This window comes from Bicyclus anynana, chromosome 8, assembly GCF_947172395.1.
Source record: "Bicyclus anynana chromosome 8, ilBicAnyn1.1, whole genome shotgun sequence".
NCBI lineage: Eukaryota > Metazoa > Arthropoda > Insecta > Lepidoptera > Nymphalidae > Bicyclus > Bicyclus anynana.
In genome coordinates, this window is record NC_069090.1 from 8,955,234 (window position 1) to 8,982,862 (window position 27,629).

Sequence of the window (27,629 nt, forward strand, 5' to 3'; positions counted from 1 at the left end):
TCACGTTTCCAATAATACACTGTAATCTTTGGTCACGTTGACAGTTGCCAACTCTATTTTAAGTCGGTCGGTTGGGAGTGGGAGATTGGTAAGGTGTGGAACGACTTTAAATCTATTAAAACATGTCAAACAATGTCAAAATACAGGCCATAAGCTGTCTCTCTCTATCGTATGCTATAAAGTTTATAGGAAAAAGAGAAGGATATCACTGGGTGCATGATAAGAATATCGATTTTACCATGTTTTGGGATCAAAATAAAAAATTTAAATATATTATTTAAATTTAGAACCCACATTAGTATTATTTAAATACATATATACGTCCAACATAATATATATAAGAACGAGCACTGACGAGCACATTTTTCGTGTTCAATAATAAGTTTGTCTCTTTTCCGCAAGTATAGCGCCTTTTCTATATAAACCTTTGGTAGGTTTTGAATTCGTAGGAAAATATCAGATTGTAATAATCAATATACTTACTTACCTATAAAAAAAATACTTTCATACATATATAACTCTATTGCAATACTTTATCGTAAACTTAGAAATTATTTACATTCTCTATTAAAAAGTATTTTGAAAGTTAATTCGATAAAACACCTTGGTACCTACTCGAAATGTTGTGCAATTATATCTATCTCACTCGCATTTGCGTTATTGTGCTTCTTCTATCTCACTCTCATTTTCCCCTTCTTATTACGCCCGCCCGTCGAAATGTGACGAGGACGACTTCATAACTGCTATGTCTGTCTTTCTTGCGTACGTGTGTTTTCATGGTTTTTAAGGGAGGTCAAATTTAATAGTTTCATTATGTGTTCATAAGTGGTAATTAAGTTACAATTCGGAAATTGAAAATGTGTGTTTTAAATTTTATATTTGTTAAGTAAGAGTATTACCTATAAATAATTTATACGTAACAAGGACAAAAACAGCTTCATAGCTGCCCTTCACAATGGCTGCCATTGTTAAAACACAGAAATATAATTTCGAGAAAATATGTCGGGCTTGTTTGCAAATAAAGAAGGACATGCGACCTTTATTTGAGCAGCTTACGGCGACGATGCTAATGGGAATATCAAAAGTGCAGGTGAGATGACATGTTGATAAAATTATTTTTGGACGTTGATGTGGTCTCTTTCACACTTGTTAGTTTGCGTGTAAGGTAGAAGTGATGACAGTCGTCGACGCATCGAGTCATCTTTGTTTAGGAGTCATGGGAAAGATTTCGGGGGCTGCGTATTCTAGGAATTTCATTGTGAAATATCTTGCTATCCTTTTCTCTAATAGGCATGCCCACGCGTGAGTAAACGAGACGGTGTAAAGCACTTTAGATTAGAAAGCAGGAAATTAGGGCAACAATAAAAAACTTTGATTATCCTCAATAATTTAGGTAGGTATCTACTTTAAAAATACCCGTTTTCTAAATAATAATAAATAGGTAATTTACAAAAATATAAATTATAAAGCATATTATAATTTCGATTGCAAATTTCGATTTTGACCTCGCCCTTTAGGTATACTTAGTTACCTTTTAAGTACCTAGTTGGATAAAGGTATTCAGGGTCACTTGAGATCATAGCAATAGCTTGTGGCAATAGCATGGATTTCGAAAAAAAAATAAAAACTGAAAAAGTGCGTTTCGGGCCACGCGCAGTGTAGGGTTCCGTAGATTAAATTAGTATTTTAATCCTGAGTAATGCACAAAAATACCGATAACGATACCCATTGGATACTTACACGATTTAAAATTTATCCGCGCACTTTGCATGTAGGGAAGGAACCCCAAAAACCACCACTTTATAGACGTACCTAATTAATATACATACCCATACCCAACTTTCTAGTTTTAACGGACTTTCGGAGTTATTTTACTGACAACTTTTTAATTAACAACGGATTTAGTATGCAATTTTAGACTTCCAATTACGTTTTTTAAGTTGCTCGACTATTACTCTAAATAGCAATTACTACTTAGCAGTTATAGTTTTCCTTGTAATTTTCATTACAATATTATACTACCTCCTACCTACTCTCGTGATTTTTTTCACGTATCCATAAACAACCGTTTAGCAGGTAGAGGGTAGAGATACTTGATACTAACAAAAAATAGCTCTTAAAAGCTTATTATTGTACAAACGGATCCCTAAATCGAAAAATAGTGGTAGAAGACCCCTCATATCTTTCAAAGACCTATCGATACGATATGACGATACTCTACACTATGAAATAAACGAATAAAAAAAATGTACTAAAATAAAAAGTTACTTAAAGTTTTATTTTAGGACTTTGTTTACATTTCATGCTAATTTACAGTTTTCCAGTAGTAATAGTCTCAGCGCTAAATGACGGATATGACGAAACTGTAAGGGTTCCTTGGGGACTACGGAACTCTAAAAACGGATATTAGAACTACGACTGAGTTTGTTTTCCGGTGCAGACCATTAAAATAAACCATCTATTAATCGTCGCAAATATATATTAGTATACAAGTAAATCAGTATATTCTATAACATAATCTGTAATAGCACAGATTGTGTTATTCACCATTTCATCATTTATATCATCATCCATCATTAGCATATCAGCCGATGGACGTCACTGCAGGACATAGGCCTTTTGTCGAGACTTCCAAACATCACGATACTGAGCCACCCGCATCCATCGCATCGCTTGATACTAGTACCCCGGTCAGTAAATACCCGAAACAAACCACTGTCTTGAGGACTTCGAAGGACAATGATCTATTGACTCGACTATAACCTAAGGGTATGGGCAAAAGTCTCTTTTGTTTTATAGTAGCTATAGTTAAGTAGAAAAGTCCAGTGGATATGATCTGCCTTCGAATCGAAGGGCGTAGGTTCAAATCCGGTCGTGGGCATGCACCTCCAACTTTTCAGTTACGTGCATTAAAAAAATTAAGTATCACGTGTCTCAAACGGTGAAGGAAAAACATCGTGAGGAAACCTGCTTATCTGAGAACTTTATTAATTCTCTACGAGTGTGAAGTCTGCCAATCCGCATTGGGCCAGCGAGGTGGACTATTAGCCTAACACATCTAATTCTAAGAGGAGACTCGTGCTCAATAGTGAGCCGAATATGGGTTGTTATTGATGATAATGGGGTAAGTAGAGCAAATCACCCACCAGATGGTAAACCATCGCAAAATCAGAGATACTCTTCAAAAAGCATGCCTCCTAAAAAGTGACGCCATGATGTCCATCGACTAGACTCTAGAGGCATAGGCATTATAGCCTTAGAGCCCGCGAACCCCAGACCTTCGTCATTTTATAAAAGCTAACAGCTCATGCTCCTACCATAAGTAACTACGGTAGTCAATTATGGAGTTTGGACCGTGGTGGCTTTGAGAGGTAGTAGGTTTTAAGGATCCAGACCCTCAAACTTATTAGTATAAAGTGTAATTTTTTTATGTTTTCCTCGGCATAATATGAGAAATTATATTCCCAGTCGCAAGTCACTTAGCTTCGCGGCAACCCTTGGAAAAACCCCTATTTAATTTGAACACTATTTTGTTTAACTTCAAGGGTCTCTAGCGAAAGTCTGCGATTAAGGCAACTGTCTGGCGAATGAGGATATCATTTCTCAGATTGCCGAGAAAAATATAAAAATAATATTCATTATACTTAGATGGTTGAGGGTTGGATCCTTGAAACCTGCTATGTCCTAAAGCTACTACGGTCCTAACTCCATAGTTGGTTACTGTACCCGCCTCGGTGTTGAGTCCGACCGCTCTTACCGTTGACCTATTGAGGCTAGTAGGAGCATGAGCTGAAAAAATTTCAGCTTTTATAAAATGACGAAGGTCTGGCTGTCGCTGGCTCTCCGTCTATTAAGCCTCGTGTGTCTCAAACCAGAACACAGCATTGCTGCCTGACTGTATTAATAATCAAGGCGGTAATCCTTCCCTTGACCAGTTTTGTCACATAAAACTCAGTAGGCTTCTCTCCTTATTAGAGGGGATATGGAGATAGAGATAAACCAATCACACTGCTATGCGGGTTGGTGAGGTTAGGATGATAATGTTAAATTCTGTAATTAAAAATGTATAAAAATGTGATAGTTGACCACTATCAGATATTAATGATAAAAATGACCGACGGCTTAACGTGCTCTCCGAGGCACGGTGCATATGCTCAACAGAGAACTAAAATTTCTTAGAAGAAAGATAAAATTCAATATCTCATATAGCCTGAGCCAGGATTCGAACCTAAGACCTCGTGATCTGAAGCCGAAACAGGCTAACCACTGGACTAACGAGGCAGATAATCATCATCATTAACAATCTCGACACACGAGTATCATCTCAGAACGGGAGGGGTTAGGTTAATAGTCCACCACGCTGGCTCTAACGGATTGGCAGACTTCACACACATAGAGAATTCTCGAGTGTGCAGGTTTCCTCACGATGGTTTTTGTTCACCGTTTGGGATAATATACAGACCTACCTAATAGTAGTGATTGTTCTCTTTAGGTAGCCGTGGGCGATGGGTTACCGTCTCAGCTGTGCTTGCAATGCGTGCACCAGATATCTCGCTGCCACGCTTTCAAGACACTGGTGGAGAGAAACGACATTACTCTTCGCGAGCAAGTGAAGGCAATGGCCGAGGAGGCCTTGAACATAGAGGTATGTGCTCTTGACCTTGACCTCCAAATTAGGGCAGAGCTTAACAAAGACTCCCAAAATTAGACTCTGTAATTTTTTTCTGGAGTAGAGTTATACTCGTAGATATCTATTTTCGGATCTATTTCTACTTTGTTTGTAAGGTGTACAGACAGATGCGCTGGTGTATCTGAAGGAGCGACAGCAAAGCGGGAACATGTTAAATATCATAACGTCTGTGTAATTTTGTTAGGTGCATTGTAATTTTGAGTTTATTTTTCTTTTATTTAAAAGAAGAACCCTTTGCGGTGAAAGCCTCCTCCAGGCGCTGCTATTTTTATCGACCTTTCTTACAAGAAACAATACAATAAAATAAATTAGGTAATAAATGACATTCCACCTTCATTTCTAATAATTTGTTTGTTGATACATACATATACATTGCACACGGAGATTGGCTTTTAGTATAGGTCCAATAGTTGTAACGAAAAGTGATCTTGCATATTATGTACTCATAGAACATGACATGGTGGTGTCATGCTCTTGGTCTTACTGGGTCCAGGTATCAGGCACTACAATTATTATTAGTGTTTAACTGTTACATATGGCACAATTTTAAAATTAACATTTATTCTTTCTTTCTGACTCGTACTTATCGTTTCAGAAAGAGAAAAACATCCACTCATTGTACAGGGGCATACAATTTATAGAGGTGCCAAGTTTAAGCAGCAACAGTACAAATCAAATACTAGACGGATTCTTTGTGGAGAGCACACCAGAGCAATCTGTATCACAGGAGATATTAAAGAAGGAGGAGTTTGACGTTGATAAGGTAAATATAAGTCCTTAATGGAACCTCAGCGGCACCACTGGGGGGTTTGGGCGAGCGCAGAAGCATCTCCTGAAGAGGCCCGAAGGCAGAAGCAGAAAAGTTAGTCGGAAAGAGCATATCTCTCTAAGGGCATATCCTCTGAGACTTGGACCTCGGCTTAGGAAATGAATCAGTCCAGGCGCCTCCGAGATCGTAAGTTAAATAGCCCACGTCCCGCTGACGTCAGATGTCGGGGACCTCGTCTTCGTCGGCGAAGACGCTGTGTAGCTTGTGTTTGTGTTGCCTGGGAAGCGTTGTCGGTCGGTATCGTCAGAATCGTAAAGTTATGTATATAAATAAATTATAACTACGAGCTTATATTCCTATAAATTGAAATGTCAAGACGATACTTAAGTTATACATTATAGGTAGTACTGAGATTGTTAAATTTTGCAAAATTGAAATTCATTGCAATGTTTAGTCAGTCACTCGTCGCACAACCAATAATGCAACTATTCATAATGAAATACATAAATTTTAGTTGAATCCGAACGCAGAAATTGCTGCGAAACCCGAAGAAGGAGGCGTTAACTCCGATGACGAAAACTTGCTACAAATGGTGGTGTTTCAAGCCACATCGTCCGTCGCACCGGGACGCCACGTCTGCAACCTTTGCCACAAAGAATTCAAACACGCCAGGTGGCTAAAACTTCACATGCGCTCCCATTCTAACTGGATCAAGGCAAACTGCAAGAAACCGCCGAAATGTCCGATATGCGAAAGGACTTTTAAGGTGCGTACATCGATCTAATTATATTAAAAAGTGGATGCCAAACAGCGACCAAAAAGCCTCCCCACTCAATGAGTGCCAGACACAACTTCTTGGCGCTAAATTCAAGATGTCTCATTTGTAAATTCAACCTTAAACTCAATCCTTAAGGTTGAATTTGCTCTTAATTTGAGATTTAAATTAAATTTAAAGACCTTTAGGTATAATTTTCTCGAAAAATGTCAAAGCAAAATTGGCTTTTAAATGAAATTTTCTACAAGATTGTGCGTCCTAGAATTTTCTTAACTCTCTACGTGTGTAAAGTCTGCCAATCCGCATTGGGCCAGCGAGGTGGAGGGTTAGCTTTACCCCTTTTCAGGGAGGAGACTCATGCTCAACAGAACCGAATATGAGTTGTCAATGACGATAGTGATATTGTGATTTTAGGGTCCTGGAATGTTGAAAATGCACATGCGAACCCACGAACAACGTCCCCCGAAGCAGCCCACGTGTTCTGTGTGTCAGCGCACGTTCCCCACCAAGACCCTGCTCTACAGGCACAGACAAACGCATTTCGAGCAGAAGACCCATCAATGTACGGTCTGCGAAAAGAGGTTCTTTAGCGGATACGCCCTGCGGTCACACATGGCCCGGCATAGGGGCGAAAGACCATACATGTGCGCTATATGTTCCAAGAGCTTCTACAATCCAACTGATTTGAAGGTATGGTTAAATGTAAAAACTAAAATTATATAAACGTGTTACCGAAGTATTGCATTATAGTCAAAGCTTGATAGTTTGAAATATAAAAATAGTCCTTGTGTCCATGAATAAATTTCATAACCATACTGCTCACACTTTAAGAAATGAACTTCAAAAATCGATTTAAAACGATTCTCGAAGCGAAAGATGGTAGTGAGGCTTTTTCCTTCCATGCCATCTTCCAGACTTTGTGGCATCAGATAAGAAATAAGTATGCCTTTTGAAAGTTGTCCGACAAGGTTACCACTTGATTTTAAATATAGTTTTTATCTATTTTTTTTTTAATCGCATTTATGGGTGCAATATTTTTTATTTTTTTTAACAAACCAACAACAAACTTTATATACAAAGTTTGAACAGTATGTTCATTAATAAATACTTTGCTCCTGAGCCAAAACACTACAAGGCGTTATTTAAATTATAAAATAGAATGTGTCGACAAAGTTCCACACGCCAACTTTTCAAACCGCCCGTCTTCTTCATCTTTAACCTTAAAGGCATTTTCGAAAGCTTTTTTGCTTCTTTTCGATAAATATGTTGGGAATATTATTTTGAACCTTATGATTAGGTTTCCTTTTGCTTTTTTCGGACATGCCGGTACCGGTAGGCCTTCATCTTCAATCACTTTTTCGTAAGTTGGTGATATTACATCAGTAATTTTCACTCGCATAATTCTGCCATCTAAAGTTGTAAATGTTATTGTGATCCCGCATAAAGCCTCTTGCAGAGTAACCGTTCGAACCATTAGGAGATCACTCAATCCTGACCTGACGAAGTTTTCGTGCGGTCTATCTTCAGTTACAAATATAACGTCTGCCGGTATTCTGGTGGGGCCTTGGTCGCCTTCCCCTTTGAATTTAATTTCAGTATTCTGATAAGTTCCAGGTTTGATTGGAATAGATAGCACTTTCTCTCGTAATTTTAGTTCCGAACAAGTCTCGTCTGTGAAAACCAAACGTTGGATTTTCATTTTTTTCAAACATCCTTTGTAAACTTCTTCTAGGGTCATAGCGAGAGGTCGAATGATGGTTTGATCCTTTTCTTTGTAGCCTTTTCCCAAAGGGGATTCGAACATTGGCGGTGGGTTCTCATAATAATCCAAAAGATCGGCGTACGGATTTACGGTTCCAAAGAATTCGTGGTACGTTCTTAAGGGCTCTCCGTGATATGTATACGGCTGTATATAGTCATCAGGGCCTGGGACGCCACTTTTGAGCCCTTCCTCGCCGTACTGGTCGTAAATTGCTCTGTTCCTGTGGTCCACTAGAACTTCGTACGCTTCACCGATGAGGGCAAAAATTCGTCTCATATTGTCGTCGTCGTTGTATCTCTCGGGCTTATATTTCAATGCAAGCCGACGGTACGCCTTTTTGATTTCAATCTGGTCGCACGAACGCTTAACACCCAATATACCATAATAATCAAAACCCATTTTTACAGTTTATCTAAATTGTTAGTGTTTGTTGTGTTTATTATTTATTTATATCTGTCAGTGTCAAAATAGTATTTGATTGACATGATTTGAGTCAGTCAAAATATCCTGAAAAGTTTTTTTGCACCTACATTATGTACCTGACTGTAAAAAGGATTACTGACCCTACTCTTAAAAAAGAACTATTCTGCTGGATTTTCTGAACTCAACCTCTCTCACCTAGGAATTACATCACATTTTTGCAATATTTCAGGTCCATTTCCGCTTGCACACGGGAGAAAAGCCTCTAAAATGTTCAGAATGCAACAAAACCTTCCGCCGCCACTCGACGCTGTGCCAACACATGAAGAAACATCGCGGCATAAAGAACCACGTGTGCAACATGTGTAACAAGGCGTTCTATGAAGTGTCCAAGTTAAACGCACACATGCGAGTTCATACAGGTAATTATGAACACATGCAAAATACTCATTTTTCACTTAATTGTCAAAAAATCGCATTTGATTGCTTCATAAGCTCATTATCTACATTCATGCCATTGTGTTATTGACACATCTCAACTGATCTTTTAGGTTTACTGGTCACCCAATGATACGGTTGTTTCGTTCCCATAAAATATTAGAGGACATACTGGAATGAAGGATCAACTATAAGTCTAAGCCTCATATGCCACAATTTCATCAGGCATAGGCAGTTTGGGTCTTTGTTTGCAGTTCCCTAAATAAGGATTGTCACACATAGGCTTAAAGTTAAAACTAGTTGAAAGATTTGATAAATGTTCGTTGGTGGCAGGCGAGCGTCCGTTCGAGTGCCAGTTCTGCGAGCGCAAGTTCGCGCAACAGTCGGCGCTCATCTACCACCGGCGCACGCACACGGGCGAGAAGCCGTACGCGTGCAAGGTGTGCCCCGCGCGCTTCACCACCTCCTCCGCCAGGAACAACCACATGCTCACGCACACCGGACACAAGAAGTGAGTGCTCACAGCGCACCCCGCTACTCCGACAGGGCCAGTACCACCGGCGCACGAACACGTTATTGTATTTTTTCTCTGACTGCGCAAGTCTCGTGTAGGCTCAGATGACAGAAGCAGAGGAGATGAACGGAATGAGATCTCTAAGGGCTTCTTCTCTGAGGCTTGGATTTCGGCTCGGGAAAAGCTTTTGGCCTGATGCTCCCGTGACCGTGGAAAGAGCCGAACGTCCGAATGACGGCAAAAATAGGGGGCAGGGAGTGTAGCTTGTGTTTCTTGTTGACTGGTAAGCGTTGTCAGCCGTTACATAATTACGGCGTTACGGCAGGGTCGTAAAGGACATTTTCCTGGTGTCTAGATCTACAATCGGCGATGAGATGGGGGGGTGACGCTACTGTAGGTATAGATAGTGTGATCTGTATCCTACATAGTACATAAGTGTTCTGTATGTCCAGGTTCGTGTGCCCGGTGTGCTTCAAAGGCTGCACGTCGCGCGCGGAGCTGCGCGTGCACTCGAGCAAGCACACGGGCGAGAAGCTGTTCGGCTGCGAGCTGTGCCCGCAGCGGTTCAGCTCGGCGTCCTACCTCGCCGTGCACCGCCGCGCGCACACCGGCGAGAAGAAGTACACGTGCGACGTGTGCGGGAAAGGTGAGACGCGGAAACAGAGGCGGGGATATTAAATAAAAAAAAAAAAACAAGTGTAGTTTTTAGACCACACGATTGAAGGAAAACTTCTTTCGAAAATAAAAAATAAAGCGCCATCTAATGAGCTTCTCGCAAATCTGCATCGCAACCAGTGACGTAGCGTGCCTTATAGGGGTCATATATCAAAATCAGTTGGGGAGGGCAAATCCCGAAAAATCTCTTTAGTTTTTGATTTACCTTAACTCTTTTTCAACACAAACTTTTTGCTTTTTTACTTTTGTCATTACTGCATTTTTTTGTTCTTTTTTTACCGGGAAGCACCACCAGATTAACTAATATTGTAAATTACTTTTTACAATTTTTTTCTTTCACACGTAAGGGGCCTCCGTAGTCCGGGGCCCCATTCTTGATACAACAGATACGGCGGTAGCTACGCCCCTGATCGCAACATGCATGATGTGTAAAAAGGGATTGGTTCAAGATTCTCTAATGATGAGACATTTAACAAAATAATGACCACTAAATATTAATCGGATTTGATACAAAAATACTTTCAAACATTCACTCATCATTAACAAACCATATTCGGACTCACTGTTGAGTACGAGACTCCTCCCAAATATAGTCCTTAGTCCACCACGCTGACCAAATGCAGATTGGCAGACTTCACACACGTAGAGAATTAAAAAAAAATCTCAGGATATTTTTAATTCACCGTTTGAGACATGTGATATTTAATTTCTTAAAATGCACATAGATGAAAAGTTGGAGGCGCTTGCCCTGATTCGAATCTACGCCCTCTGAAGCAAAGGTAGAGGTCATTATATACTGGGTAATCAAGTCACAACCTCTACTCCCTATTGTTAAATTGATAAACAATCATTTGTTTCACAGGTTTCATAGAAAGCAGCGCGTACAAGAAGCATTTGAAAACGCACGCGTCAGACAAAAAAGAGAACGACGATTCAACCAACGACAACACGGACACAAACTTCGAGAGCGAGAGACCGTTGTCTCCGGAGAAGATGCAGAAGCCGGAAAAGATGGAGGAAGAGCAGAGAGAAGAAGAGAAAGAGAGCAGCGTGGCGGTGCAGAGTGGACAGCAGAAGAAGTTCAAGTGCGGTTTGTGTGTGAAGAGTTACACGTACTTGCACAGTTTGAAGAAACACATGTTGAGTCATGTGCAGATGTGTGTGTTCAGCCCTGATGGATCAGAGAGACTGTACGCCTTTAAGGTGAGTTGATCCTATTAAAACACTAAACCTTTGGGCTGTAAGATATGTAACGTGCCTTGGAGGGATCAAAATTATTTGGGGGGCCCAATGAAGATAAAGATTTTTCATAAAAGAAACAAAAATGCTTGCTTAAACTAAATATGGTAGTGACTTAACTTATTGTTGTTTTTTTTTCGACTTTTGTCAATTCTGAAGTGACCACCACTGACGGGAAGTTCCTGATTTTTTTTGATTGTGGATTATATTTTGCTAATTTTTGGTTTTACAAGTTAGGGGCCTTTATAGTTCGGGGGCCCCGTAACTTTGATACGGCTGATACGGCGGTAGCTTCATCCGTGGATGTGGGGTACAGTGGACTTTTATCTATACTAATATTATAAAGCTGAAGATTTTGTTTGTTTGTTTGATTGAACGCGCTAATCTCAGGAACTACTGGTCCGATTTGAAAAATTCTTTCAGTGTTAGATAGCCCATTTATCGAGTATTCTTACGGGAACGGGAACCACGCGGGTGAAACCGCGCGGCTTCAGCTAGTGTGAAGATATTTTGAGTCGATCATGTGCGTATACAGCCCTAATAGGACGGGGAGGTAGTAGGCATTTAACCTTTAAGGTGATTCTTTAATGTTACTGGATCGCAATACTTTGTCTTTGTTACTACTATCTTCCCAACTCCGGGCTGAGAAATTTTACTGAGAATTTTTGGGAAGCAAGAAAAACTGAATATTTTGACCCTATTCTAGAAATCAGAACACCATTATTTGAAGCCATATAGACTACAGAGTAAAATCTATTTCCATTCCAAATTTCAGCCAAATCGCTTCAGTAGCCGCAGCGTAAAAGAGGAACAAACATACTATATATAAGTGTGAAAGTGTGTAACTTACACACTTACACATTTTCACACTTACACACAAACCTTTATAATATTAGTGTGATCCACTGGACCCATGAGGAAGTTAAACCTAAGGCCAAGCGATATCACTACAAATCTGGTACTCCGGTACCAAAAGAGCATTAAGATTAAAATTTACCTATCCACACAGCAACAACAAGAGCTCCAGCAACAACAACAACAACAGCAGCAGCAACAACAGCAGCAACAACAACAGCAGCAGCACCAGCAACAACAGCAGCAGCAGTTGCAAGTGCAGCCGCAGGTGCAGCAACTGCAGCAGCAGATGCTGCAAGTCGGCAGCGTGCAGCAACTCGCCGTGCCGATACACGCGCAACACGGCATCACTGTTTCAGGGGTGCAGGTAACTACTAACTACTACTAACTAGATATAAAAGGGTACACTTTATTTTAGGAAATGGGGATGATGACTAGGTTTAAACATATTCATTTATATGAGACATATGGATAAATAATGTTAATGTTTACTAATTTATACATAAAAAGCAAAGATTGTCTGGATGTTTGCAAAATAAATAAGATTATAAAATATCAAAATCTATTAAAAATCTTTTATCGTAATTAGATGAAAATTCATACAATTTTTGCTTCCTTAGATTAAACGTGACAATTTCCAACATTTGAACTATAATCATAAACGTACAAATAACAAAGATATTTGTTATTGAAATCGTTATATCTTTGTTATTGAACGCCCATACAAATCTAACGATCATTATGATCTACAACGTCATTAATTCGTGCCATTTTGTATGGGGCGTTTTTCAGCGATCCGTGGCAGTGCCACAATTATGACACTTTAAATCCCTGTAACTCCAAAAGTAATAATTGCACATATCCTGTTACTTTTACAAAATTGCTTTATTATTATCATACTTCTAATTTATATAAAATTAAAAAAAATCTGTCATCATCCCAATTAGAAGTCACCGACACGTTTGCGACGAACTGCTAGACCCAGTTCGTTTCGTTTTCGGGTATTCAGAAATATTGGACAAAAAGATGTTGCAAAGATTGACGGACGTTACGTTTGGTTTCGGTTACAATTGTAAACATTAACATAATGCTGATAGTTTTTCTCAAACTTTGGCCTACTTAGATTTTTGGTTGGGGGTTCTTCATCATGAGATAATTGATTTATAACCTAACTATATTGCTTAGATTTAATTAGACTTTTAACGTCCTCTTCCTATCCTGAGATGCCTCGCTCAGGCCAATAATTTAATAAAACACTTGAGGTGTCAAGGGACACCCAGATCTAACGAAGTTCGCTATCGCTATGCTATCATCGCTACCCTGGAGCTCAACAGCTGTCTTCAGGTCATGGCTTTCAACTATAGCAAAAACATCTTCTTCTTACACAGTCGGGTAAAAAGTGTCGCTTCAACTTTTGGGTTAAAAGTTTTCCGTCTAGCCCCTTTTCACAACGCGCAATAAGAACTTCGTTCCAAAAAATAACTAGCAATTATATTGTTCTAGGGACAACAGTACCCGACAGTGTCGTCGATACAATCACTCCAATTGCAACAGACGCATCAGCACATTAACACGGTAAGTGGCTATATTTTGGTAGTAGGCTTTTTAAAATGTTAGCCATATCCCTCCCAAGTGAACAAAGTCTGTGCTCTTTTAGAGTTACCGACAAATCTAAAAGCTGAGATCGAAGCCTAGATGCTTCATAACGGTGAAGGATCATACGGAAGCATCGTAAGCTTAAACAAGTTTGTAAAACTTGACATTTTCATTCATTCATTCGTGCTTAGTCTGTAGTAAACCGATAATGTTGATATCTTTTTGATTGTATAAGTACCTACTGTGCAAGCCGGCGCAAGATATATGTCTAGACTGGAAGTGTGTGGGTGAACTTCTGTAACACTCGAACCGCTGCTCACAGAAATGTTTTACGTGAGACTTAGCTTAGAAGGATCTAGATCGATGGGGTAACAATAGTAGTAGTAGTAAAACACCTTTAGTTTAGAATCTACGTCCGGTAGACATAAGAAGTGAAGAAACTCGTCATTATGCCTAATATCGTATTTTTTGATCAGCAGCAGCCTCAGCTTCAAGTGCAAACCATACAAATACACCCGCAGCACCAGCCCATACAAATACATGTAAGTATTATCCACAAAACGACAATCATCAGCATATCAAGGTCACTTTAACAATGAGCATAAATCTGAAATTGTTGTTCTATAATTTTTGTAATTTCATTAATTTTCCATCGAACATAAGGTCGTTGTTACTTACCGAAAACATATTGGATTACTTTTCCCCAACCCAAATATTTATTTGCCTTTTAGGTATTATGCAACCCAAATATATATTTAAGGAGGTTGTGTAGTTTTATGACATAATTTTGTATTTATCAATGCTTCCGGATAAACAGCTTAAACTTCCATCTCATTTACGACAATGGAATAATTTGTTTCTTCTACAGGCGGTGGGAATGCAGCAAGTCCAGCAAGAACAGCTGCACGTAGCCACATCCTCCTGCCAGACCATGTTGCCCAATATACTACAGGTAACCTCAATAATTTATTTTGTTTAATGTTAGCCTATAATTTTGTATTTAAATCTACATTACATATACAGTATAGTTTGGGTAGCAGAGCATGGTAAGCTACATGACCGGTTAATTTGGTAGTCTGCCATGATATGGATGTAACTATGAAAAATAAAATGAAATCTCTCGTACCGTAAATCCTATTGCTGATCTTTGGTTTCATCTTTCAAGGGATTTTCAACACATTGGTCTTGCATTGTGTACGTATAGCCAGTACATCTAGCATGCATCAACAATATATCAAAACCCGCGGCAACGAAAGAGAGAGCGATATGTCGACCAATGGCGGCGGAATTGAAAATATTGCTCTATACGGTTTCGTCGGGGTATGTCATTCTGTCGCCGTATGCTAGGCCTGCAGGGCTTCCAGTTCACCTATTCGGGGGTCTACCTACACTGCGCATTTTGTTGCGGGGTCGCCATTCTTGGGACCTTGTCTTTACAAACTGTCACTCTCGGACATTCAAGTGTCATATTATCTGTCATTATCTGCTCTTTTTCAAGTGATCTGTTGTTCACTTTATTGTACAAATATTAATAAATAGAACAGTCAAGTCAAGTGTATACATCGTTTATTTGACCTCAGGGGGCTCCAACTCCCAATACGGTTTGAAATGATTTTTTTAAACTAGCTCGCAAGTCCCTATCTACTTAAGGGGAGCGAAGAATTTTTCTCCGTTTCTCCGCTGCCTCGCTCCGTTTCTGTGGACTGGCAGCCTTATTCGGAAGACGTTAAAAGAGGACTATGTCCAGCTGTGGACGTACATCGGTTGAATATAAAGTCAATTTTGTTTGTTGTACAGTTGCAGCCAGGCGCCGTGGTGGGGCAGGTGGGCACGGACCTGGGCGGCGTGCACCGCATCATCCTGACGGGGCAGCCGCCCGCGCAGGCGCACCCCGCGCTCTACACCATACACCACTAGTCGTCGTCATCAACCTCAGACCAATTATAGAAGGACCTGTACGTGACTCAAAGGCACGAACAAAATTGTCTGTGTTTTTCTAAGGAAAACGAGCTTAGATTTTGTATATATCTTATACTGAACTAGAAGTTTTTGCCCGTTTTTTACACAATTCACTTACACAAAAAGGTATTTTTACGAAGCTCTTTAACCGACGAACACGATTACAACTATTACTATTACGATACAACATTTAACATCGATTTTAAATCGACATTAAAATATTATTTAACATCGATTCTATAGAGACAGTTTTTATAATCGCATTAGATCGTTGATCATATACTTTGACAGAAAAGTAACGTCTAGCGAGGCAGGTCTATACAATATTTGGTCTGAGTTATCAACCCATATTCGGCTCACTGCCGAGCTCGAGTCTCCTCTCAGAATGAGAGGGATTTGGCCAATAGTCCACCACGCTGGCCCAATGCGGATTGGTAGACTTCACACACGCAGAGAATTAAAAAAAAATCTCAGGATATTTTTAATTCACCGTTTGTGACACGTGATATTTAATTTCTTAAAATTAAATTAAATTCTCTGGTATGCAGGTTTCCTCACGATGTTTTCCTTCACCGTTTGAGACACGTATATGTACCTATATATAATATTTAATTTCTTAAAATGCACACAACTCAAAAGTTACTCTACACTGGGTTACCACGGCTATATAGCGCGTACAAATCGTCATATATTGGTTGTAACATGACATGAATCTACTGTAAAATGGTCAATTAGCCCTTGGTCTCTTGTTAAATAAAATTACAAAATTATAAAGTTAGCTAACAAATGCGTTAGAACGTAAAATGTTCAATTAGCCCTTGGCCTCTTGTTAAATATAATTACAGTCAAAAAGTTAGCTAACAAATGCAGAAAAACGTGGCAGGAGATATTTTGAAGTGAACGCCAATATGTATAGTCGGATAATCGTAGATCCCGTTAGGCCAAACGAGCGTAGTTTTGTTAAGGAATGATGACAGTTTTTTAAATTGCATAATATATTAAGAGTATGCTAATAGTAAAGCTATTTTGTAAAAGGAACAGGGTATCTGCGATCATTACTTTTCGAGCTACAGGGATTTAAAGAGTCAGATTTGCGGCGCTGCTGCGGATCCCTGAAAAACGCTCCATACAAAATGGCACGAACTAATGACGTCGTAGGTAATGTAATGATCGTTATATTTGTATGTGCGTTCAAAGAAAATTACTAATATCTTTGTTATTTGTGCGTTTATGTTTATAGTTAAAAATGTCACATTTACTTAATGTAATAAAGCTAAAACGGTATGAATTTTCATCTAATTATGATAACAGATTTTTAATAGATTTTGAAATTTTATAATCTTATTTATTTTGCAAATATCCAGACAATCTTTGCTTTTTATGTATAAATTAGTTAACATTGACCTTATTTACCCGAATGTATCATAAAAATCAATATATTCAAACCTAGTCATCATCCCCATAGGTCACAAAAATTCGCGTGCAAGTGGGAACAAAAATTATTTTGTGAAGCCATGTGGCAGGAATTGAACTTTTGTATGAAACCGAATGCAGCAGAGATTACACGACTGACAACTTACAGAATTACGCTCGTTTACCTTTATGCTGCGCAATATAAGATTTTAGGTATCAGCCGTTTCGCAGTGGCGCGGCAGCAGCGCATCACAAATTAAAGATTGCGTCTTAATTATACTATTATGGGAGGCAGTATAATAGCATAGCTGTAGGTGTTATAATAGTATACAAGTGTAAGGTTCTTGTTAGGTCAACTGTATATAATATACTATAATTTAATAAAAATTAATTTTTAATTTTACAATTTAATATATACTATAATTTTCTTTAGCATTCATGTGAATTATAATTAATTATTCTATCATGATATTATTTTTAATTTTACAATTTATTTTTTATTTAATACTTTATTAGTAGAGAAATATTTAATACTAGCCGATGCTCTGGTTTCACCCGCGTAGCTCCATTTCCCGTGAGAATACGGGGATAAATTATAATCTATGACACTCACAAATAACGTTGCTTTCTAGTGACGAGAGAATTTTCAAAATCGATTCAGTAGATTGACATATTTTTGCGACTCCACTAAGTGGGAGAGGTACTATAAAATCACCTAGAATACCACAATTTAACCTCTCTATAGTTAAGTAGATAATAGATACTAACTACCCTTTAGTCAGCCAACGCACTAGCGATAAGCCTTAGCGAATAATGAACGCCTTTTAAGCAACCATTGCCTATATTATAATATTATTTGAATCTTCATAATAAATTTATAAAATTGTAGAATTTCTAGAATATTGTCACTGTTGTTAATTAATACTATTGTATGTATTTCAGTTTAGTTTGCTAGATGTAAAAACATTTATTAAAATAATAAATTATATCTTTTTACAAGGGATTGTTTCAATTACATAAGAAATGAAATCGCAACTATGAAAAATATTTTCTTTATTATGTCAAGAAAAAGTAATCAAATTACAGGGTTAAATGCAAATTAACGTTAAATAACTAATATTAATAAAAACATTTTTTTATCTTAAATTGCCTTGCAAGCAGTTTCCGTGTTTAATTTTAAATTAATTTTCTAGTATCACTATTTATTATCCAGTTAATACTAACCAAGTTAAAAGAGTGGAAACTTTTTGGAATGGAATACGATAATTTGCAAACCATCTAATTTAAGAGCATATGCCAAAAAAAATCTTCTGAAAAGTCGTCTAGACAAGAAATTAAAAAAAAAAGTAGTAGTAAGAAAATACAGGAAATTATGTCCTATAGTCTAATTCTATATAAATGACATTTTTTTTGGCAGCATATTTTAAATGAGCACCGATAACAATATCTATTCGAAATGTTTGTTTTGAAGTAACTTAAAACTATAAACTTAGACCTATAGAAACCAGATCTCATGATCACCAAACCCATTACGTAATTTAAGATTATTTAAACTCATCATTTTATCATAATTTACTTAATTAAAATTTAGAATTACACAAAAATAAGTCAAGTCTGCCAAATATTTTGACCTTTTACGATCTCGTTTAAACACTTGGAAGACTTGGCAGAAATAAGTTTTATTACTATAAAAAAGTCTGGGGATCATGGAATCGCCATTAAAATAGTTTTTTTTTAAACAGTACAACTAAAAATTAAGAAACTTTTTATTAAATATTACACATTTACTCAGTTTTGTCAGAGAAAGGGTCAAATTTTAGGTCAGCTTAAAGTCAAAAAAATATTAAGGGTCTAAAGAAATTTAATATACCGTTTATCAGTGGCATAGATTTTATATTGATTTTAAAGATCAGAATTATAAAATAAATAGACTGAATGTGTCATGACATTATCAGAGGATTACTTTCATTGCCCATTAACCCAGATGAGCCCGAAACTGTTTTTAATTAAAATCTTTACAAAAAGTTGTTTAATTTAGTTCTAATACTCAAAAAATGGATGAGAAAAATATTAAAAAAAATATCTTCCTTCAGGCTTTCCGGGAATTGGCCGTCCTATATATATATATAGGACGGCCAGTGGGCTAATAAGGGTTAATAACTGAATAAATATATTCAAACAAAAATAATTTCTGTGTGGTCAAATTAAACACGTGGTGCATTTATTCAAAAGCAACTATAACACTGACAAACGTCAAACTAACAGTGGCGTGCACTTCATACATGCATTAAAGTACTGCATACCCTAAGAGTTGTCTTCTTTATTGTACTTCCCCTGGTGCGGTACGAGGTTTTTAGACCTCGTACTAAAACAATCAGCGTTGCGATACGAGGTTCATCGACCTCGTACCTCTTGAAGACGTGATACTTACCTACGTGGTCAATTGACCTCGTCCCGCAGTGAACGTCTTAAATAAAAATTTTTCCAGTTTGCCTAATTTTCTTACTAGTACATACCCTCGACAACCTTATGCACGCCACTGCAAACTAATTTTTACATTGAGGGTTAAAAAAACTGTAGCAAAATAAACATGACTGATCCAACAAAACTGCAAGCAAACGTTCAGTCTATATCATACAATGGCTTTTAACCCAAACGCACTGCACTCCTGTAGATCTAGTAAACATCAATGACACAGCTCTTGAAGAGAAAAATACAGTCCATCAATACGCAACGAAAGAGCAATAATTTAAAATTGGCAGCTATTGGTCGACATATGTCTTCCTATCATCTCGAGGCATGTCTTGGTCCCCATCATGAGCAAGTAGACCTATGTATGACAACTCGAATAAAGAAAGACGAACGTCGTCCAATATAGCTATATCATTCATTGCGTCGGGATGAAAGTCCGCCTGGCTGTTGGTCGTCAATATGTCTTTCACAAGATATATCGTTAATGCATGCTAGATCCACTGTAGACCTAGCATGCATCAACAACATTATATTATGAAGAAAAAAGTCAATAATTGTCGAACTTAGTCGACACGTTTCGTTTCAACACAATAAAAGTCAGCGATATTCTCGATTCCCAGGTTATTGGTCGACAATGAGTTTCACTCTTTGTGCAATTGACGCATTGTATGGATCACGAGGTTTTAGTCAGCGTACAGTGTGTGGTGTGGCAGGCCTCCGGTCAATGGGCGGCGGGCCTCCCTTTAATGGGCGGCGGGCCTCCCTTCAATGGGCGGCGGGCCTCTCCTCAAAGGGCAGCGCGCGCGGGCAGGCCCGCCGGCAGCCTGAGGTCGTCGAAGTAAGGGTGATTAGTGACATCCTTGGCGATGATGCGAAGCACCGGGTCGTACACTAGCATTTTCTGGAGCAAGTCCATGCCCCTCTCGTCCAAGTTTTGCACCTATAAACATATAGAAATACGAATTGTTAACATTCTTACAAGAACGTGAAGAGATAAATATTTCGATGTACAGGTGCAAGATCTGTACTAGTGCAATTGGGATGATGACAGTTTTTTAAATCTATACTAATATTATAAAGAGAAAAGCTTTGTTTGTATGTTTGTTTGTTTGTTTGTTTTTAATGAATAGGCTCAAAAACTACTGGACCGATTTTAAAAATTCTTTCAGCATTCGAAAGCTACATTATCCACAAGTAACATAGGCTAAATTTTATTTTGGAAAAAAATAGGGTTCCGTAAGATATTTAGGTTTTTCGGACACAAGGTGTAAAAAACCAACCAGAAAAATAGGGTAGGGGTAGGTAGGAGTAGGGTAGGGGTAGGCTAGGGGTAGGGTAGGGTAGGGGTAGGGTAGGATAGGGGTAGTTGAAAATTTACATCGAGTTTCACGCGGACGAAGTCGCGGGCGTCGGCTAGTTGTATATAAATGAAGAGTATGCTAATAGTAAAGCTATTTTGTAAAAGTAACAGGGTATCTGCGATCATTACTTTAGGAGCTAAAAGGTCACATTTGCGGCACTGCCACGGATCCCTGAAAAACGCGCCATACAAAATGGTACGATTTAATGACGTCATAGGTCATAATGACCGTTACATTTGTTTGGGCGGTCAAACAAAATTACTAATCCATCCAACTAGTGGGGAAAGACTGTATTAGGAGTGGGTACAACAATAGACCAACAGGATGGGGATGGAACCACCACCCCTCAATGATGAGTCCAACCGCTCTTACTGTTGAGCTATAGAGTTTGAAATTTTCTATAGAGCTGACAGTGTCTCTTAACCAGTTGACTCACATGATTATGCAAGTTGAAGCTGGTCCAGTTCGGGAAGGTGGGTTTGTAGTCCGGCAGAGAAGACACGCCCGGCCAGATGTCTTCTGTCGGGGTTTTCAGCATTCTGGAAAAAGATGAGGATTTGAGATATAACCACATGTTGATGAACACATCCATATTAATATTATAAAAGGGAAAATTTGGATGAAATTTTGTATAGAGATAAATTGGACCTTGGAACAGAATGTAGGTTACTTTTAATTGCACCCTTCCCCTTGTTCCCTTGTAATTTGTAAAAATCAGATTTTTTTTGATCTTTGATCAGATCTTTTTAATGGCCTACTATGGCCCAGGCCTCCAATTTATAGGAGAGGGTATTAGAACTCAGACATGCTGCTTCAATATTTTTTACTTTTTTTCATTATAAGTTAGCCCTTGACTACAAATCTCACCTAATGGTAAGTGATGATTCAATCTAAGATTGAATTGGGCTAACTTGTTAGAGTATGATGAAAATCCACCACTTTCGGTTACTACACGACATCGTTCCGGAACGCTAAATTTCTTGGCAGTACGTCTTTCCCGGGAAAGTGGTAATTAGCCATGGCCGAAGCCTCCCACCAGCCTCAAATGTGTGATGGCATGCTTAGGGTGATAATTTTAATTTCGTTAACAACCACTTTGTGACGTATATGATAATAACCAGCCCCTGTAGTCAAGTGGCACGTCAATTCTTTTTCTACATTCACAAACGCTTCGAAAACTAGAAAAATGTATGGGAATGACAGATCTTGATCATGTGACCTGTCAATAGCAAATGTCATTCCCATACAATTTTTTTTTAGTTTTCGAAGCGTTTGCAATTGTAGAAGGACAATTGTCATGCCACTTGGCTACAGGGGCAGAACAGAAGACTTGACGTGCTCTTTTAATGACAGGTATAACATCACCTACTTCACAACTCAGAATAATTGTGTTCAGAATTTTAACTGATAATTTCTTAGAAGAAAGAAAAACTCTGTATTACTTATCCCCAACCAGGACTTGAACCTTGGACATGAGACTCAAAGCCACAGGCTAACCACTGTACCATCAAGGCAATCAATAGTAAAAATCATCATCAACATCATTAACAATATTCGGCTCGCTATTGAGCACGAGTCTCCTCTCAGAAATGAGAGGGGATTAGTCCACGAAAAGAAAAGTTTGAGGTGCCCTTAGATTCGAACCTATGCCCTCTGAATCGAAGGCAGAAGTGATATCCACTGGGCTATCAAGTCTCTTAATAGTAAAAATAAACTACCTGAATATACGGAACAGTTGGTCAATTTCAGAATCTCCTTGGAACAACGGCTTCTTGGATGACATCTCAGCAAAAATGCACCCAATTGACCATATATCGACCGGACAAGAGTACCTGCAGGTTGAATGGGGCATTAGTAGGTGCAAAATGGACAATGTTAGTTATAAGCTACTAACGGACCAGGTCAAGCTTCACTTTGATTGATGTGCACTTCCTCCCTATCCCTACCTCCACCCTACCCTAAATTACCCTACCCCTGAATTCATTTGTTACAAAAAATGTGATAAATGAAGGACTGCTAGACTGATTTTGTGCAAACTTCACATAAACCATCTACTATATAGTCCAAACAAACATTTGGTTTGGATAGGTGAGCACGTTCTTGAGTTCTAAAATCACAACAAGAAGTTTTTTATATACATAATATACTTGTATGTAGATAAGACCAGCAGGCTAAGTCACTATCTTTGATCTTCGACAAATACGAAATTGAGATTCTATTTAAAATGTCATCCGGTGCTTACTCTACATGTCCTCTTTCACACACTCCAACCATCTCTTCTTTGGCCTTCCTCTCTTCTTGTGTCCTACCACTTGCAAATTTATCTTCTGGTAATGACTTTTATTCCTCCGCAAATACATGTCAATACCAACAAGCTAACATTTTACTCCTCAATATTTCTATTGTCACTTTCACACTTCCTATAATTCCTATATTCTGACCATTTACTCCTAAATTTTTCTGTCACTGGGACCACTTTCAGACTTCCTCATATAAACTCATTCCTCATTTTATCTTGTCACACCCTACAACAATCTCAACATATGCATTTTGTTCACATGCATTCTACTATACATCCCTTTTACCACCCAACATTCTCATCCATACAGCACAACAGGTCTTACAAAAGTTTCTTCTTACAAGTCTAATAGACATTAGAGGGTCACACAGTACACCTGTCACCATTTCATCCATCCACATTAATTATATTTTTCCTGTGTCAATCCACATCATTGTAAATATTATATTAAGTTTCTCTATCCATCAATATAATGTGTGTAACTTACCTTTGACTACCAAGCAGAACTTCTGGTGCTCTGTACCACAGTGTGACCACTTCGTGGGTGTACACTCTCACTGGCACACCAAAGGCACGGCCAAGCCCAAAGTCAGCCACCTGAATGTAAAATAAAATATGAATATGATATCCTAATTGACATATGTATGCAATTTCAATAACATTTATTTGATGTGAATGGAACAATAGTTTGCAGCATAATCTACCAAGGGACCTTCATGTCATATAAATTAGGCAACAATTTAAGTCAAATTAAACCAGGTGAAATATTGGGATTTTGTTTCTTCTAAGAAACACCTGTGCTTTTAACTTTAAATAATGTATTACATTTATTAGTCCTTTTTTTAATTAAACACTATTATATTTATAAAAACAAAATTCAACCTGCCACCACAGGACATTTGAGTGCCCAAACCAGTGGTCAGGGCTCCAGAGTGAGGAGTCATTGTATGTATGAGATTGTCATTTTAGATAGAGATTACCATAGTAATCATCACTGACAAATAGCACTTTAAAACCCTTCAACCTGCATTGGGGTAATCACCTAATCCCATATAAGATTTATAAAAGGCTTGATTATGATAATGATTGTATAAATGTATTATGTGTACCTTAATAATTCCAGTCTTATCTATAAGTAAGTTCTGTGGTTTTAAATCACGATGCAAAATCCGGCGTTGATGGCAATACAATATGGCGCTGTTGATCTGGTACAGGTAGCTCTTTACTACACTAGGGTCCATGAACTGAAATAAATATTACAATATTTTTGGAAGAGATACTTGAACATTATACACTAGCAGAATCACACAGATCCCATTCTCATGGGAATACAGGAATAAAGTATAGCCTATGTTACTGCCTGATAATAATTCTATAGGTGAAAAAACTTTTCAAGTCAGTTCAGTAGTTTTTGAGTTTATATTTTCTATTCTTTACTAGTTAGTCCTTGACTACAACCTCACTTGATGGTAAGTGATGATGCAATCTAAGATGGAAGCAGGCTAAGTTGTTAGGGCTATGATAAATAATTGACAGTTTGTCTTTGACGGTAGGGTGGTAACTATCCACAGCCAAATCCTCTCACCAGCCAGACCTGGACCAATTAAGAAAGGCCCAGCTGGTGATCAAACCCAGGACCTCCATCTTATAAATCCAACATGCATACCACTGTCCCTCAGAGGCATTGTATACAAAATTACAATTATTAATTAGATCAATTAGAATTAATAATAATTAGAGTTTATTCATTTATGTACAAAAATACCTCTTTATATTTTATATAATTTTTAATTTTATACAACATAAATGTAGATTAATTTTCAGTTTCTTCTTTATATAATATAAATGTAGATTAATTTTCAGTGGCAACAAATCAACAGAAAACAGTTGTGCATGTGACAATAACAGGTGCGTACATAGGAATATATGTAAAACAATACTTACTTTGCCTGCACCAAGGGAATCCATATATTTTTTCAGATCCATGGAAAGAAACTCAAAAATAAGGTAAAGGCGGGCCTCTTCCATCAGGACATCTTCTAACTTGACAATGTTTGGGTGTTCCAATTCTTTTAGCAAGGAGATCTCTCTAAAATAAATTCAAATAGACATTATTTATTGATCAATTCTTAATCTCCTATAACAGAAAACTTATGCTAAGCACAAAAACAAAAATTGTGACAACTGCAGGTGATTGGTATTCTACACAAATCAGATTTTAGATTATAGTGGTCTCAAGCTTTAACAGAGGAGGTTCAACAGGATCAGACTCCAAAATCTTAAGATTGATCCCAGTCTATGTATCCTAACCGTATGCAATTTTAGTTATAACAAACAAAGTCCAAGTGATATACAGAGGCTAAATTAAGTGTAACTTATAGTACCTATATCCTTATTCCATAAATTATCTTAGCCAAATGACTACAAGGTACTCTTGTTTAGTATGCCTTTGTTATACTTACCACTAAAGTCAAATAAGTAACCTGAACTAATATTAGGTCTTTCATCCAAGTATTATCATAATAATTGTAAAACAAACAACGTACAACGGCCAAACCTTAGTGGCCAAGTGCGGATAAGGCCCAGGAAGAAAAAACAAACAAATACTTAACACTACTGCAGAGAACTGATAAATAAAATATCACTAGCTGAGTTAGCATGGCATTAAATTGTGCAACCACTATTAAAATACTGTAATGACAATTTAAAAATAACTTTATCTGAATACATTTTCTATTTAATAAAACTACAGCCTGAGATTTAAACAAAACATTAAAAAGTACATAGCAAGGTTTACTATACAGAAATCTGTAGTTACACTAGGCTAGCTAAGGCGAAGTAACATTATAGGAAAACTTTTTCATACAACCTTGAGTGAGGTTATGAATATTGTTTGCAAAACATTCGCTTTGACGCTTGATAGATGTTTCCATTAGAGTCATATGTTGTAATTTGAAGGAATATAAGCAGCGTACCTGATGGCTGTAGATGGTATGCCTTCATCTTCAGAATCCAATCTAATTTTCTTCATAGCGACAAACTGTCCAGTGACTTTGTTTTTACCTTTGTACACTACTCCATATGTTCCTTCTCCAATTTTTTCTATTTTAACGAAGTCATCCATGGTTATTGATTTAATAATCATCGGTGTAGGGTAAAATTTTGTCTGGATTCGCAGACACGTTTATAAATTAAAACCACTTGCTTATAAAACGAGTGCATGCACGATTGTATGTCAAATTGTCAAAAGAAAAAGACCGATATTTTATTCTTCACAAGATAAATAATCTATTCAACACAGAACAATGCAAAATTTCAAACTGTTTCCAGTGGCTTCTTAAATAACATCACTCGTATTTTATAAAATTTTCAATAGTTTTTATGCTTCACTTTCAATAACATTGACCAACAACCACGCCACGGACGTCAAATAACCGCCGCTGGCGCCGACATATAAATTCAAATTCAAATTATTCTTCTTCTTTCTTGTCTATGGCACTTGGTACTGCGATTTGAACCAATCGCAGACGGAACCAATCATAGACGAAATTTTATTTTTCTAATGGAACTTATCAGAAGAATCGATTCTATTTAAATAGTGTTTTGTTAGAAAGATAAAATTATGTTCGTTAGACTTAATCACAAATGAAACGTAACTTTTCTTTATCTTTTATTGAACTTCAAGTTGTTGACCGTTTATTAAGCCATTAACTACACAACCGGCATTTTTAGACGATGAAAACGATTACAACAATGAAACATTAAATCGATTCTTCAGTTTTTTAAAAACGCGTTAAATCATTAATTCTCGATCATTGACAGAAGGGTAACCACAAACGTCAAATGGGGGTAACATTTAGCGCTTCAAATGAATGCGAATTTGCGAAATGCGTTAGTTTCACAGAGGAGTAGGTATAATAGGTAAATTGCTTGCTAGATCATATGGGTAGGGGTAGGGTAGGAGTAGGGATAGGAATAGGGAAGAATTGCACATAAGTCAAAGCGAAGCTTGACCGGGTCCGCTAGGTAAACTATAAAAGAAGATATAATTATAGTATGTTTCACCCTAATGTACAATAATATAATTTAATGGAAATCACTCACGAAAACTTACGATAGAGTTTATTGGAAAGTTCCATTTATTGACGACATCATAGTCCTACTGTAGGGTAGGACTATGGTACATAATAATGTATCTCGAAATTACTTTCTTATATACCCATACGCAAAATGTGCGCACCTAAGACAAAGCGAAGATTGACCGAAACTGCTAGTATCTAATATTCTGTACTTAACTATAGATATCAACAACCGATCGACGACCGACGACAACAACTGCCTTGTCGTTATCGTCGGTCCAGCCCCCTTAGCCAAGTGACACGTCGATTTCCT

General features: G+C 37.8%; 3 protein-coding genes across 4 annotated transcripts; 1 reads left to right on the plus strand and 2 right to left on the minus strand.

Moving 5' to 3' along the window:
• Nucleotides 1–724: 724 nt before the first annotated feature.
• LOC112050594 (zinc finger protein 431) lies at nucleotides 725–18,676 on the plus strand. Of its 2 annotated transcripts, none has more exons than XM_024088887.2 (14): nucleotides 725–1,090; nucleotides 4,493–4,645; nucleotides 5,286–5,453; nucleotides 5,974–6,225; nucleotides 6,649–6,924; nucleotides 8,649–8,838; nucleotides 9,188–9,365; nucleotides 9,821–10,014; nucleotides 10,906–11,246; nucleotides 12,292–12,504; nucleotides 13,641–13,712; nucleotides 14,210–14,275; nucleotides 14,602–14,685; nucleotides 15,531–18,676. In XM_024088887.2, the coding sequence occupies exons 1-14, from the start codon at nucleotides 956–958 to the stop codon at nucleotides 15,648–15,650; spliced, it is 2,442 nt and encodes an 813-aa protein (XP_023944655.2). In that variant the 5' UTR covers nucleotides 725–955; the 3' UTR covers nucleotides 15,651–18,676. The 2 variants fall into 2 exon arrangements, with proteins under 2 accessions (XP_023944655.2, XP_023944656.2); XM_024088888.2 differs by having other exon boundaries at nucleotides 14,213–14,275.
• LOC128198291 (dnaJ homolog subfamily B member 13-like) lies at nucleotides 6,931–8,637 on the minus strand. The gene has a single exon (XM_052882752.1). It carries the CDS (start codon nucleotides 8,393–8,395, stop codon nucleotides 7,382–7,384), a length of 1,014 nt encoding a protein of 337 aa, XP_052738712.1. The 5' UTR covers nucleotides 8,396–8,637; the 3' UTR covers nucleotides 6,931–7,381.
• LOC112050593 (cyclin-dependent kinase 1) lies at nucleotides 18,142–26,690 on the minus strand. The gene is made up of 7 exons (XM_024088886.2): nucleotides 26,213–26,690; nucleotides 25,182–25,326; nucleotides 24,347–24,481; nucleotides 23,725–23,834; nucleotides 22,657–22,770; nucleotides 21,375–21,477; nucleotides 18,142–20,517 (listed from the first exon to the last, which is right to left on the minus strand). Exons 1-7 carry the CDS (start codon nucleotides 26,380–26,382, stop codon nucleotides 20,365–20,367), a joined length of 930 nt encoding a protein of 309 aa, XP_023944654.1. The 5' UTR covers nucleotides 26,383–26,690; the 3' UTR covers nucleotides 18,142–20,364.
• Nucleotides 26,691–27,629: the final 939 nt, after the last annotated feature.